The sequence below is a fragment of the Carcharhinus amblyrhynchos genome, chromosome 23 (assembly GCF_965287045.1).
Source record: "Carcharhinus amblyrhynchos chromosome 23, sCarAmb.v2.hapA, whole genome shotgun sequence".
Classification (NCBI taxonomy): Eukaryota; Metazoa; Chordata; class Chondrichthyes; order Carcharhiniformes; family Carcharhinidae; genus Carcharhinus; species Carcharhinus amblyrhynchos.
The window spans coordinates 43,295,883-43,310,682 of record NC_137346.1 but is presented as its reverse complement, the minus strand read 5'-3'; the positions used below and the strand labels follow the sequence as shown (position 1 = coordinate 43,310,682).

General features: G+C 49.2%; 1 protein-coding gene across 1 annotated transcript in view; it reads left to right on the top strand.

The window, feature by feature from the left end:
- The window catches only part of atp2a3 (ATPase sarcoplasmic/endoplasmic reticulum Ca2+ transporting 3), a 249,484-nt gene extending 243,599 nt beyond the window's left edge, over window positions 1–5,885 (top strand). The window contains exons 19-20 of the mRNA XM_080210950.1: window positions 3,155–3,272; window positions 5,308–5,885. Of these exons, the coding sequence (XP_080067076.1) occupies window positions 3,155–3,272; window positions 5,308–5,547 (358 nt within the window). The 3' untranslated portion in view covers window positions 5,548–5,885. The remainder of the gene's footprint in view (window positions 1–3,154; window positions 3,273–5,307) is intronic.
- Window positions 5,886–14,800: the final 8,915 nt, after the last annotated feature.

Below are 14,800 nucleotides of genomic sequence, written 5' to 3'. Positions count from 1 at the left end.
TGACCCCCCCTCAACCCCAAGACTCACTGACCATCCCACCCATCTCCCGTGTCAGTTATACCCCGCCGCCCCCCCATGCTCGGTGGAGACCCCCCTCCCCCATCCTCCCCATGCCAAATTCTGTGTCTTTAAACCACTCTTTGATCATCTGCATAAATATTGAAGAGGGCTGGTGATAAACAACATCCTTGTCAAACTCCTCTTCCAGTTTTGTGTGGTTCCAACTTCCCTTTGGCTACTCTCACTGTTGCTTTGTCCCACGTACAGATTTCTTCCGAGTCGCTGATCTGTCCAGTCAACTCCGATATGCACTATCAACAGCTTAATCTAGTCAACCCAACTGAATGTATTTTCAAAATCCACACTCTAAACTGCATTCTGTCTATTCACCTTCTTCCTCCTCAAACCGGTCATCTCCATCGTACTTCAGTGCCTTCTCATCCATGCTCTCGGCCAATCCATCTAACCTACACACTAAGGGGTATTTGGCACAGCCAATCCACCTAATTGGCATCATTGGACTGAGGGAGGAAACTGGAGCACTCAGAGAAAACCCACACAGACACGGGGGCGATGTGCAAACTCCACACCGACAGTGACCCAAGGCTGGAATTGAACCTGGGTCCCTGGCGCTGTGAGGTAGCAGTGCTAACCATTGTGCCAACGTGCTGCCCAGACCTATTTGTTAGCTAACAGTCAGCACACCCACGACACAGGGACAATCAGACTAATTGTAGGAAAGTTAGAACGTTGGCAGTTCCTTTGACTTCTTTCTTCGGGTGATCATCATTATTTGCTTGAAGTTCTCTACGAAGGAACTTCTACTAAGTGACTGTACAGCACGCATCCAGATCAGGTTGATGAAACGTCTGATCGAAATGGAAACTAAAAGCGAAAACAGGAGTGTGGGAAGAGCGAGGTTATGGGAGATTAGGACAGTATTGTTGGAGAAGGAGGATGGTGTTGAATGACAAAATGAGCAAGGCCTTAAGCTGGTGGGTTTTTGCAGAAGGACAGGACTCCTGATAACACGTGCATCATTTGGACATCAGAAAAGAAGATGATACATGTGGAAAATTTCTGGGAATACAAGACGATTTCAACGGGATTTTGTAACGGAAGACAAAGACACAGGAGGTCTTGTGACGCAGCGGTCCCTGCCTCTGGGTTTGAATCCCACCCTTGGATTTGACGGCCATGGGAAGTATGTTCGTAACGTGGCCAAACAGGTTGAGTGTCAACCTGCAAATCCTCCCAAATATAGCGGTGGCTAGCAGGAGAGAATCCTAGTCAGTTAAACTCAACGTGGAGTTCTGCCTCTCAATCTCTAAGCCCCCTGGCAACAGGCTATCAATCTGTTCCCAGAATTACTAGCTATGGAAACAGTTGAAAGTCTGCCTTAGTGCACCACTAGGTACAGGATGGGAAAGATACAGGAATAGCGTGGAAGGCTTAGCCAGGAGAGATACTGACTCAGGTCATAATCTTGTGGCAGTGAACAGAGTATCTCAGAGCGGCACGGTAGCACAGTGGTTAGCGCCGCCGCTTCACAGCTCCAGGGTCCTGGGTTCGGTTCCCGGCTCGGGTCACTGTCTGGGTGGAGTTTGCACATTCTCCTCGTGTCTGCGTGGGTTTCCTCCGGGTACTCCGGTTTCCTCCCACAGTCCAAAGATGTGCGGGTTAGGTCGATTGACCAGGCCAGGAAATTGCCCCTTAGTGTCCAGGGATGTGTAGGTTAGAGGGATTAGTGGGTATAATACGTAGGGATATGGGGGTAGGGCCTGGGTGGGATCGTGTTCGGTGCAGGCTCGATGGGCCGAAGGGCCTCTTTCTGCACTGCAGGGTTTCTATGATTCTGAAAAAATCCAAGGTGGAATACAACCAAAAATGGCGGAATCTGGAGAAGATGAGTAAATGAAAAGTTGCAAGGAATCCAGCAATGTGAACGAGCAACAGAAACAGGCGAAAGAATGAGAAAAATAGCACAGGGATTTTCCGAGGAAAATGATGAAGAAACCATGGATTATAACGTCACTGTTGTCAAAGATGGGAGGAAGGAAAAAAATGGAAGAGTGTCAATAATGAAGAAGACAAATTTAAATGTAGACGTTTGAGTAACAAGAGAAACAGCAAATGCACAAGGGCAGTGGTTAAAAAAGCAGTGTGATATCGTCAATCGACTGGGAAGCGAAGATCTTACGTATGCAGCAGCGTAGGAGATTAGCGGGTCTCGACAGATAGGACCGAAAACCACAACAGTCGAGCGTAAGGAAGGTGTTTTATTAACAAACCCTGGTTAAAATAGGGAGAAGGTGGAGGGAGCGCTATAGGCAAAAAATGAAAAGTGATTGTGTTTGAGGAAGAAAGCAAAGAGACACTGATCTCATTGGAGCAGAAATCCTAGATAGTGAGACAAAAGCAGCAAGAAATGAGATAAAAACTGACCAAGCAGCTGGCTAAATGAAATACCATCGGAGCTGATCAAAAAGATGAGAGCTGCAGAATATCAATATTTATAAAACATTACAAATATATCAAACATAATATAGTGCCTTCAAATCAAATCATCCAGAAACTGTACTCATTTGTCTGCATTATGGTGAGTTACGTTTGGAACCATTATTTGATTTAGACTCAGGAATACAAATACCAGAGAGCCCAATCTGGCCTGACCCAGGCCCTCGGTGACCCAGGCCCTCGGTGACCCAGCCCTTGCTAACGTGTTGTGAACATTAAATGAATAGAATAAAGGTGAAGTTCTAGATATTCCTCTGTCTTGCACGTGTTTAACATTTCCCTGTATTCATGAGTCAAACTGGACTGTCACCTTATGGGGCCTGAATGGGAGTAACTGTACGCTAGGCTGCTGAATTGGATAATTAAATGACCACACAGAGTCTCCCAATGTTTCTGTTGTATTGATAATAACATCTTTCACATAAATCAAACGTCCCAAAGGCGTTATGTAAAACTAAGTGGCCAAATCTATTAGTTATCCGATGAAGATGTTCGCTGAGAATTTAATGGTAAATTATCACATGAATTCACACAATAGCGTCAATCGATCCATCACCGGTTTCAAAATTAAAACCTTTCATTTTGTTCTCCGATGCTTTTTGAGCTTTTCCAACATCTCTTTTTGTTTTATCTGCAGCCTGTCTGAAAACCAGTCGTTGTTGAGGATGCCCCCATGGGTGAATATCTGGCTCCTGGGGACCATCTGCATTTCTATGTCACTGCATTTCCTCATTCTCTACGTGGAGCCATTGCCTGTGAGTACGAGTACGGAGTTGGGTGTGAGGCACTAACAGGAGAGGTAGAGAAGCTCAGAGACCAGAGCCGTGTTGCGTTGTTCCATTTCTGCCATCCCAAGATCAGTAGCCCCATCTAGTACTGGACGTGTGTCACGGAAAGGTGATGCCCAAATGAGGGACGTACCACGTCCATTGCAGTGTCCCTCCTTAACTCAGATCCTGTGAATCTGTGCAGGGAAACCAAGACATAACGTGGAGCGGCCCAGTGGCGCAGTGGTTAGCACTGCTGCCTCACAGTGCCAGGGACCCGGGTTCAACTCCAGCCTTGGGTGACTGTCCATGTGGAGTTTGCATGTTCTCTGTGTAGGTTTCCTCCAGCGTGACATTCCAAAGGTGTTTAGGTTGAGATGATCGGCCATGCTAAATTGACCATTGGCGTCAGGGAGATCGGCAGGGTAAATCCCTTGGGGGTAGGATTGTGGACAGTGCAGACTCCATGGGCTGAATGGCCTTCTTCGGGACCCTCTGCAGCCAGGGTCGGAAATCAGCTGGGTTCCGAATCATTCCAAAGCTGTGCGTTCAGTCTTAAATTTTATATTCCCATCGTAAATGCTTGTGTCTGCAGTTACAGTGGAAATTGCCAGTGTAAACCGGTCACATTAAACGCTACTGCCAACGAAAGTACTATCTTCAGTCGAGGGAACTGAAGTTCATTCTCACGATGAGTTTGGACACAGTGATTTACACTGCAAACAGTTGCTGGGAACGAGATATAGAATTAAGACCTTTAATAATGCCGGACAGTAGAGAGCTTCAGGTGTTGCTACGCTGACACTGTTTTAGTCACGTGCACTGTATTTCACAGACAACACTTAGATAAAATGTGGGTAAATATACTTTACACGTATATTTACCGAACAAATATCCTTATTCAATAACCAAGGAAGCAAAGCTCTCACAGCATTGAAAACCTATTCTCTCACACACTTATCTTATCTCCCCGTATTACCATCAAGCGCACAGTTTAAAATAACCCAGAAGCAATGCACAAAAAAGTACTGAGACCACGTGACCAACGGCACTGCTTGTTGCCAATTCTAATGAACTAATCAGATGTAATTAGTAAGATCTCACTTAAGAACATAAGAACATAAGAAATAGGAGCAGGAGTCGGCCATCTAGCCCTTCGAGCCTGCCCCGCCATTCAATAAGATCATGGCTGATCTGAAGTGGATCAGTTCCACTTTCCTGCCCTCTCCCCATAACCTTTAATTCCCCTGTCTATCAGAAACCTATCTACCTGTGACTTAAATATATTTAGCGAGGCAGCCTCCACCACTTCAACGGGCAGAGAATTCCAGAGATTCACCACCCTTTGAGTGAAGAAGTTCCTCCTCAACTCTGATCTAAACTGCGCGCCCCCCCCCCCCCCCCCCCAACTATCTTGAGGCTGTGCCCCCTAGTCCTGAACTCACTTCCCAGTTTGCTACATGAGACTTTCATTTATTGATCCATGGGCATGACTGGGCAAGGCTAGCATTTGTTGCCTATCCCTACTTGCTGTTAACTAAGTGGTTCGCTAAGCCACTTCAGGCAGGTAAGACCAGCATTAACATGTTGGGTGGCCCAGTACCCCTCAGCGCCAGGGACCCGGGTTCAGTTCCCGGCTTGGTTCACTGTGTGGAGGTTGCACGTCCTTTCCACGTCTCAATGGGTTTCCCCCCACAAGACATGCTGGTTAGGTGCGTTGGCCGAGCTAAGTTCTCCCTCAGTGTACCCGAACGTAAGAAATAGGAGCAGGAGTCGGCCATCTAGCCCTTCGAGCCTGCCCCGCCATTCAATAAGATCATGGCTGATCTGAAGTGGATCAGTTCCACTCTCCCGCCCTGTGGAGTGTGGGAGACTAGGGGGATTTTCATCGCGGCGTTAATGCAAACCTGCTCACGACACCAAGATAACTGAGAAAGCTTTGAGTGGAATGTGCAGCTGTGAGGTACGCGACGGTGTTGCTGCGACGGGTCGGTGACTCCGGTTCTCTTTTCTCCCTCCGCAGCTGATATTCCAGGTGACCGCTCTCAACTGGCCCCAGTGGATCGTGGTCCTGAAGATATCCCTGCCCGTCATCCTGCTGGACGAAACGCTCAAATACATATCCCGCAACGTCATCGAGGGTAAAGACCCCGTTGTAGTCTGTCAGACCAATAGCGGGCTTCCGGCATGCTTCGGGGACATTTCCTGGCTCTTTGTCTTGGTTTCCGCCCCTCTCATTTGCTGGCTTTACTGTTTGCTCTAACCCGCAAGGACCTGCCTGCAGCACTGACCAGAAGGAACTGGTTTCTCGATGCCAGCTTGCTTTATTTTTTCTCGTGGGACTTGATTATACTCTCTGTCTGTCCTAAAACGGATCGCCTTGGGTCCTATTGAATGCGCTTGTGTCTGTGGGACTGTGTCGCCAGGAGGAGGGGGCATTCACGGCGATTTCCAGGCCTGGGATTAGCTGCAGGGCTTCTTCAGAAACGCTGTCTCTCACTGCCGTGTTTATCGTTCATTCATCGAGACGCCCAGTAGCTCTGTGCGATTAGTCAGCGCGATCCTCGCCTCTTTTCAAACTCAGACTCAGACCACCCCGCCGACGGGAGGGTACGACCCTCCTCGAGCCTCCGGCAGCGAAGCAGAACGCTCGAAGGCCCAGCGGGTTAACCAGTCGACTCATGGCTGGTTCTCGCGTTTAACCATTTAACCCAAATAAGCTGGACCCTGACGGAACGATTCTGTGACCGGCAAATCCAATCAGTGCAAATTAAAGGGGTGGGGTTTTTTTTTTGTGCGAGTGTCGAATAACCTCACAAATTGGGGAGCAAAAAATTCATTAAAAAAAGGGGGGGGGGAAACGATTAACGGCGCAATCAGCAATACAAAATCCAACTCACTTCATCAACCCTGAAGCCCGTTTATTTTACGGGTCAACGATCCCTGGATGGGTTAAACTGTCATCGGTCAGGAAAACCAGTCAGTAAAAGGTCAGCGGTAATCGCAGCTAAAGTTTGTGACGAGGAAGTTCTCTTGAGCGGACAAGGCCGTGTACACGTGTTGTGTTGTCCTGCGTTGTCCGAGGGATGAGAGTTGTTCCTCCCGAGGTACAGCACGGTACCGGAGAGGCACTCACTGCCCCCCCCCCCCCCCCCCCAGCCCCTCCCCCCCCCCCCTCTGTGCGAGCCAACGTACACCAGCCACACTTCCTTTATATTTGAGCGGTGGACTGCACCGTACATGCCGCACAAAATCAGACGCTGGCGAGTGGATCTGTGTGCGCGCGAGCGCGCTGCAAATCCGACGTGGACGAGGGGAGGCGAGAGTTCCCTTTGTCTCCACGTTTTGCCTGTCCTGAAATGAATACCAGCCTGTCCGGACCATCATCTGCCTCGGCGCCTGTTCGATTTACCCGGCAGCAGAGACCCGGGCGCGGGGGTGCCTGGCCGGGGTCGACTCGCTCTGAGACGACGGCACGGCACGGCCCAGCCTCGCCGGGGTTGCTGCGTGCGTGCGAGTAAGTTGCCCGCTCGTTTTAAGGGACGTTTTGGGGCCCGTTAACTATCGGGTGAGAGGCAATTCTGCTGGAGTGGCTCCCGGTTGCGGGCCTGTAGCTCCTGGCTTTGGCTGGGTCGGGGGGAGGCTGTGCCGAGCGAGCGAGACTAACTGAGACCCTGCGGGGGAGCCTCTCGGTCCCCGGCACCGCGCCCCTCTCTTTCACACACACACACCGATTCAGCTTTCCGTCAACAGATTTGAGTGCAGCCGATTGAGGTAGTGGATGTTCAAGTAGAAACTACGGCCCCTCCCGACCCTCGTTTAATGGTCCGTAAAAGCAAATTCCCGCAGATGCTGGAACCCGAAACAAAAACAGAACATGCCGGAAAATCTCAAGACAGCAGAGAGAACGGAGCCGACCTTTGGAGTTTGGAGGACCCCTGGTCAGAGCGGAGTCAGGTCATCTGGACCCCATTGGCTTTCTTCTCTCTCCACAGGTGCCGTCAGACCTGCTGAGATTTTCCAGCATTTTCTGTTCCCCTTGTGGATCATTTAGTTTTCACCTCAGGTTACAGCCCCGCGTCCAACCAGAGGAGCTTTGTGTTTGATTGCACTCTTCTAGCTGGTTGACCTCAGGGCTATGCGGTGGCCAGCAGCAGGTTGAAAACGGCAACAGCAACGAGGCCTGGTTGCCCGCCCTGTGCATTTCCTCCTTACCGAAAGCCAATCGGAGACCCCCCCCCCCCTCCCTTCAACCCCTTCCGCCCCCCCCCAACCGCCCCACCCTCTGCTCGCTATTACCATCTGAATCCAGCCATCCCCGGTTTGGGTGGGCCAGAGATTCCCTCCACAACATCACCCTGCTCGGTGAGTAGAGACCCAAGGTTTGGTGTCGACCGTCGGCCTCAAGGCCTGGCGTGTAACTTCAAGGCGAATCAAAGTAATCCGTCACAGACACCACACCGCCTCTCTACAATGGTCAGATTATTAGAGAACGATCAGTATCTCTTACAATCCCGTTCTTACCAATCCACCCCGGGACGTGCAGTGGTGGCCACTATCTCTAGAGAGCGAGAGAGAGAGAGAGAGAGAGAGTTTATTGCTGGGTTGAAGGTTTCTTGTCCCGAGCCACTTTGGATCTGGCCTAGTCAATATCCACAATGACATTTCCCAGTGCCTGTCACGCAGGAAGACAAATCGATGGTGCACTGTCAGAACGAACATATTTTGATAACTTTTAAAAGAAGTATTAGAGTCGTGCTGTCTGACGTAGGAATCTACAGGGAAAAAAAATAATGACGGTTTCCTGAACGCCTTGTGACGAGCGAGCGAATGAATGAAATGTGGAAGCCACTCTGAGGATGTCTGATACTTGAGCCCTTCCTATTTACACAATAGTGAGAGGACGAGTGTGTTTAATGTAAAACCACAACTTACTTCTGTGTGGAAATTGCGGTTAGTTTGGAATCTGCTTTGGTGCCAGTGCGATGTTCCATCAGCACCGGAGAAGTACTCTTTTATTTTTAAATTTTCTTATTAGGGAGTTATTGTCAAATATCGAGCTACTACGGAAGCGGGTCAGCGGTGAATTGTGACTGTGTTTTAACTAATAGGGCAGCTGTCGTTCAGTTCAGAATCTTATTTAAAAATTGTCAAATGAGATTCAGCGAGCGGATCAAAGAACCCGAATCTGTAGGAACGGTGAGCGACGTTTTTAAAGATTTGAATTCGCGTGTGGGGCTCGCCTCCCTTGTCTAAATTGGGAGAGGAGGTCATTTTAGTGTTTTATTCCAAGATTGCCTGGCCTACAGGATGCCGTTCTAGATAGGTGTTGTACGAAATACAGGTACTGTACTTGCTGCACTTTTCTGTGGTGCTCCAGACCCCCTGTCAGATGTTTCCAGAAACCCTCATCCAGGTTCCCGCAGCCCATCGCGTCCTCGCCACGACTGCGCGCGCCCAGGAAGCAAGGGATCAAAGGGAATTTCATTCGGATTATTAACCAGCTCCCCGAGCGCTCGAAAACTCAATTCTACAAATCCACAGTCCAGGGACGGCGCACAGGCAGCCCACAGCGCCTATAGCTAGCACTTAACAGGGGACACAAGCTCTCTCAGTCTTCTGGTTCACGGCGACGAGAGCGTCTGCGTGAAGGGCATCTTCCCGACCTGTCCCCTCGCTCAGACTTTCTGCCTTGAGTGCATTTATCACTAGGTTATTAATCCAGAAACTCAGCTGTGTGCCGGGACCTGGTTTCAAACGCGACCATAGCGGATTCAACAAAATAAATCCCGCCTTAAGAATCAACGATTCGATTGTCGGGGGAAAAAACCCCCACCTGGTTCACGAAGGGAAGGAAACCTGCCGTCCTTACCCGTTCTGGCCTACCTGTGAGTCCAGAGCCGCAGCAACCTGGTTGACTCTGAGCCGCCCTGCAAAGGGCGACAAACGTCAGCCCAGCTAGCAATGTCCCAGGAACGAATAAAACAGGCCGTACGTCAACTAGCTAAAGGACGGTGGAAAGCTCCTTGGTGTTGCGGGAGGTACCAGACCGCGCAGTGAACAGCTGCGACGTGCCCAGTGCTTTTTAGTGAGTTGCAAAGGGGAGATCAGGAAATAGACCTCGCCGAGAAAATGAGCTTGACGCGGGGTGAGAGGAGGCAACAATTAACTAGAGCCGGGGGGAAGAGGAGGGGCTGCTCTGTTTCCTGCTCCTGGGTAGATCAGCAATAGAGCACTTAACAGGATTCCTGGAAACACCTCTGGGCTGGATCATCTTTAACCTTTCTCAACTGGGAGAAATGTTCTGAATAAGTTTTCGAGAATGTAAGACAAACTGTGCCGTGGTTTTAGCACAGCGAATCTGTTCATCGTCTCCTCTGTGAATGTTTAAGTAGATCTAAGATGAGACTAAGCCTAGAAGCACATCACTTGATACAAATAGAAGCATCTTTTTTTTGTTTGTTTTTAATCCAAATATATTTGGCTTCTGCTAGAAATGGGGGTTGTCTCCCTCCTCTGTATCTGCCTCTTAGTCTGCACTCTCCCCCCCCCCCAGCACCCTCAGTCCCCCCCTTTGCCTTCTCTTCCTCTGTCTTCCCTCCTTCCTCTTTATCTCCCTTTCCTCCTTTCTCTCTGTGCCCCCCCCCCAAACTTTTGCTTTCCTCCCCTGAGTATCATGTGTGGGTTCTGGGCTGCGCTGCTGATGTGCATGTGAAACATTACCAAGTGTTGCCAACGATGTCTTCTTCTCATAGCAGTGCTATTTTTCTAACAAAACTTAAATTAAACAAAAAGTTTTTTTTTAAAAAAAAAGATATTTATTGAAACCTTGATGCTGTAACCTTTGTTATCACTTTGCATGTGTTGCTTACCTAAAATAAAAGTATTTTCCCCTCAAATATGCTCGAAGCTTGGTTTAAAATTCTGTCTGTGAATTTCTCCCTCAATCGATCAGATTCAAAGCTACACTATCTCTTCAGCCGTCGGCCCCTCTCACGTTTGGACTCTGGGTTGTTAAAATTGCGAGGCTGCCGTCAAGTTCCTCCTGATGTTCCCCAAAGGCAGAGATCGGAAGAGACCTTCAGGTCATTGATCCCACCCACTTCCCTTCAATCAGATCATAAGAAACAGGAGCAGGCCATCTAGCCCATTGAGCCTGCCCCGCCATTCAATAAGATCCTGGCTGATCTGAAGTGGATCAGTTCCACTTTGTATCAGAAACCTATCTATCTGTACCTAAATATATTCAGCAAGGTAGCTTCCACCACTTCAATGGGCAGAGATTCACCACCCTTTGAGTGAAGAACTTCCTCCTCAACTGTGATCTAAACTGAACGTCCCCTTATCTTGAGGCTGTGTCCTCTAGTCCTTTCTAAGTAGGAAGAATCTCTCTACCTCCAGGATTGTCATGAGAGGCCTGGACCTTAACACACTCTCTCCCATAATCCATTGATACCATCAGTCAACGACCCTAGACCCTAGACCCTAGACCCTAGACCCTAGACCCTAGACCCTAGACCCTAGACCCTAGACCCTAGACCCTAGACCCTCGACCCTCGACCCTAGACCCTAGACCCTCGACCCTCGACCCTCGACCCTGGCATACTCCCAACCAATCCTGACCTTGCCTTCATGTTAGAATGTCCTTTGACTGAGATTTATTACTTAGGACCCAGGATGATGACATTTGAATTCAATAAGAATCTAATGAAACCATTGTCATAAAAAGCTATCTGGTTCACTAACGTCCTTCAGAGAAGGAACTCTGCCATCCTTAGGTGGCCTACATGTGACTCCAGATCCACAGGAATGGACAACAAATGCCCACCTCCCATTAATGAACATAGAACATTACAGTGCGGAACAGGCCCTTCAGCCCACAATGTTGCGCTGAATTCAGAAAAGGTAGCAGACAGGAATGTCTCAAAACTTACTCCTGCCCAAAAATTGGAACAAAAAACCCAATGTGGCAGCAAAAACAAACAAGGCCGGTATTAAAATGTCAGCGTTGCAAATACTCCCTGACTGTAATTTTATTGGCTGTGTTCTTAAAAACGATCGACCCTGACGCGTGCCGTTTTAAAACTTCTGAAAAAGCTGACATTTTTCTAGCTCAATCTGACCTGCTGTAGCAGACGTCACCTCTATTTCCTGGTTAATAAATGGAGAGAGATACTGTGAGCTTTGAAAATCTGAGTTGCTTCTTCCTTTCACTGAGGGTACTTGGGTATCTGTAATACTAGCCTTATTTAAGCCTATCGCTGACAATGGGATATCAATGGGTTGGTTCAGCCTTGCTCTCTTGATCTGGTGTCGTTTTAAAGCTCTGTTAGTCTGTTACGTGCTGACGTTAACGTTGGAAATCGTTGATTACGACTGTGCTGCTCCTTCTGTCAGATATTGCGGAAGGCCACCCAGTCTGTTCAACCTTTTTTCTGTGCGGTTGGTTTAACCGCCTGCCTCTTTTCCCTTGCAAAAACCCTGCTTTCCTTTTGAAATATGCATCCGATGCGCTTTGGAAAGTTGTTTCGAGGCAGCGCGCTTTGGATCGTACCGATTTCCCAGCTGCCCTTCCAATTCTTTAACCGGTGACCGTGGGGCACTGATTGATTGCTCTGCTCTAACTTTCCCCCGCTAACTCTCCCTCGAGTGTACCTCCCTGTGTATCCTGAGGAGGGCTTTTGGATTAATTAAGCTTGACGTGAATCCTTGGACCTTGACTTCGTCTGATGTACCCGGTTACTTTCCCGTGGTAATCGACGTTGTGAAGGCTTCCCTTATAAAGAACAACCCAGCACGGGAAACAGGCCCTTCGGCCCAACCAGCCCGCGTCACCCTACACCTATTCTACCCTGCGTGTCTACGAATGGAACCCCTAACTTAGCCAGATTCAGGGGAGAATAGTGTCAATTTGGTAAAACCAATCAGCCTAAGAGCACATCTTTGGGGTGTGGGAGGAAACCGGAGCGCCCAGAGGAAACCCACGCAACCACAGGGAGAATGCACAAACTCCCATAGACACAGGCCCAAATCCATGTATCTGCACAGCTAGCAGTGCTAGTCACTGAGCTGTTGCGGCGCCCGTCTACCGGTCCAGGATCAAGCACACACACCAACGTGAAGTACTAGGCCACTCCCGGAACCTCCGAGAGCAGCCCACGCACGACCCACCATGTGCGTGCCCCTCGTTTGACAACGAGGTGGACCGACCCTGTGGAATAAAAAGACAAAAACGTTAATCACAAGCCTGCCTTTCCGGTGTCTCCCGAGGTTTAACCCTTATTTAATAGCCCCTACCCTATCCCTCCATTCTCGTTTCACTCGTGCCTATCTAACTGAACCTTAAACGAGTCCAACGTTCCTGCCTCCACCACCCTACTCGGTAGCGCGTTCCATACCCCCACAACTCTCTGCGTAAAGAACCTTCCTCTCACATCCACATTATACCTCTCCCCCCTCACCCTTAAATCATAACCTCTTGTATTCGTAACCAATCTAGGGAGCAGTCTCTCACTGTTGACTCTATCTATTCCCTTCAGTATCTTATAGAACAAAGAACAACCCAGCACGGGAAACAGGCCCTTCGGCCCAACCAGCCCGCGCCGCCGCATCGCCCTACACCTATTCTACCCTGCGTGTCTACAAATAGAACCCTACTCAGTCAGATTCAGGGAAGAAATAGTGTCAATTTGGTAAAAACCAATCAGCCTAAGAGCACATCTTTGGGGTGTGGGAGGAAACCGGAGCGCCCGGAGGAAACCCACGCAACCACAGGGAGAATGCGCAAACTCCCACAGACACAGGCCCAAATCCACGTATCTGCACAGCTAGCAGTGCTAGTCACCGAGCTGTTGTGGTGCCCGTCTACCGGTCCAGGATCAAGCACACACACCGACACGAAGTACTAGGCCACTCCCGGAACCTCCAGGAGCAGCCCACGCACGACCCACCGTGTGCATGCCCCTCGTTTGACAACGAGGTGGACCTCCACCTGTCGAATAAAGACAAAAATATTAATCTTACAGCCTGCCTTTCCAGTGTCTCCCGAGGTTTAACCCTATTTAATAGCCCCTATTTAATAGCCCCTACCATATCCCTCCATTCTCGTTTCACTCATGTGCCTATCTAACTGAACCTTAAACGAGTCCAACGTTCCTGCCTCCACCACCCTACTCGGTAGCGCATTCCAGACCCCCACAGCTCTCTGCGTAAAGAACCTTCCTCTCACATCCAAATTATATCTCTCACCCTTAAATGATGACCTCTCGTGTTCGTACCCAATCTAGGGAGCAGTCTCTCACTGTTGACTATCTATTCCCTTCAGTATCTTATATACCTCTATCACGTCCCCTCTCAATCTCCGTCTTTCCAAGGAGAAAAGTCCCACTTTCTCCAACCTTTCCTCGTAACCCAGCCCCTCCGTGCCAGGCAACATCCTGGTAAACCTCCTCTGCACCCTTTCCAGAGACTCCACGTCCTTCCGGTAGTAAGGTGACCAGAACTGGACGCGGTACTCCAAATGCGGTCTAACCAACGTTCTGTACAACTGAAGCTTTAGACGGCAGCTTTTATACTCTATGCCCCTTCCTATAAAGGCTAACATCCCATAAGCCTTCCTAACAACCTTCTCCACTTGTGACGCAACCTTCATGGATTTGTGAACCTGCACTCCCAGGTCCCTCTGTATTTCTATACTCCTAATCGGTCTACCTTTTATCACGTAGCTCCTCTCTGCATTATTCCTTCCAAAATGCATCACCTCGCATTTGTCAGGATTAAATTCCATCTGCCACCTATCTGCCCACTGCACCAACCTATCTATATCCTGTTGTATCACCTGACAATCCAGTTCTGTACCCGCCAACCCTGCCATCTTGGTGTCATCCGCAAACTTGCTGATCACACCACCTACGCTCTTTTCCAAGTCATTTACGTAGACTACAAAGAGGAGAGGTCCCAGTACCGAGCCCTGCGGCACACCACTGGTCACTGGCCTCCAGCCCGAAAAGGTCCCCTCCACAACTACCCTCTGTCTCCTATTGCCCAGCCAGTTCTCAATCCACCTAGCTACCTGACCTCGTATCCCACACGCCTTAACCTTTTCTACCAGCCTACCGTGAGGGACTTTGTCAAACGCCTTACTGAAATCCATTTAGACGACATCAACGGCTCTCCCATCGTCAACCGTTTTTGTCACTTCCTCAAAGAATACCACCAGATTCGTAAGACCTCCCTCTAACAAAGCCATGTTGCGTATCCCTAATCAGATCGCGACGCTCCAAATGCTCATACGTCCTACCCCTAAGTATTTTTTCCATTAATTTCCCTACCACCGACGTCAAACTCACCAGTCTGTAATTTCCAGGGTTATCCCTGCTACCTTTTTTAAACAGCGGTACTACATTTGCTCCCCTCCAGTCTTCTGGGACCTCACCTGTGTCCAAAGAAGAGACAAAGATTTGCGCCAGAGGCCCAGCAATTTCATCTTTCACCTCCCTAAGCAGCCTGGGATAAAT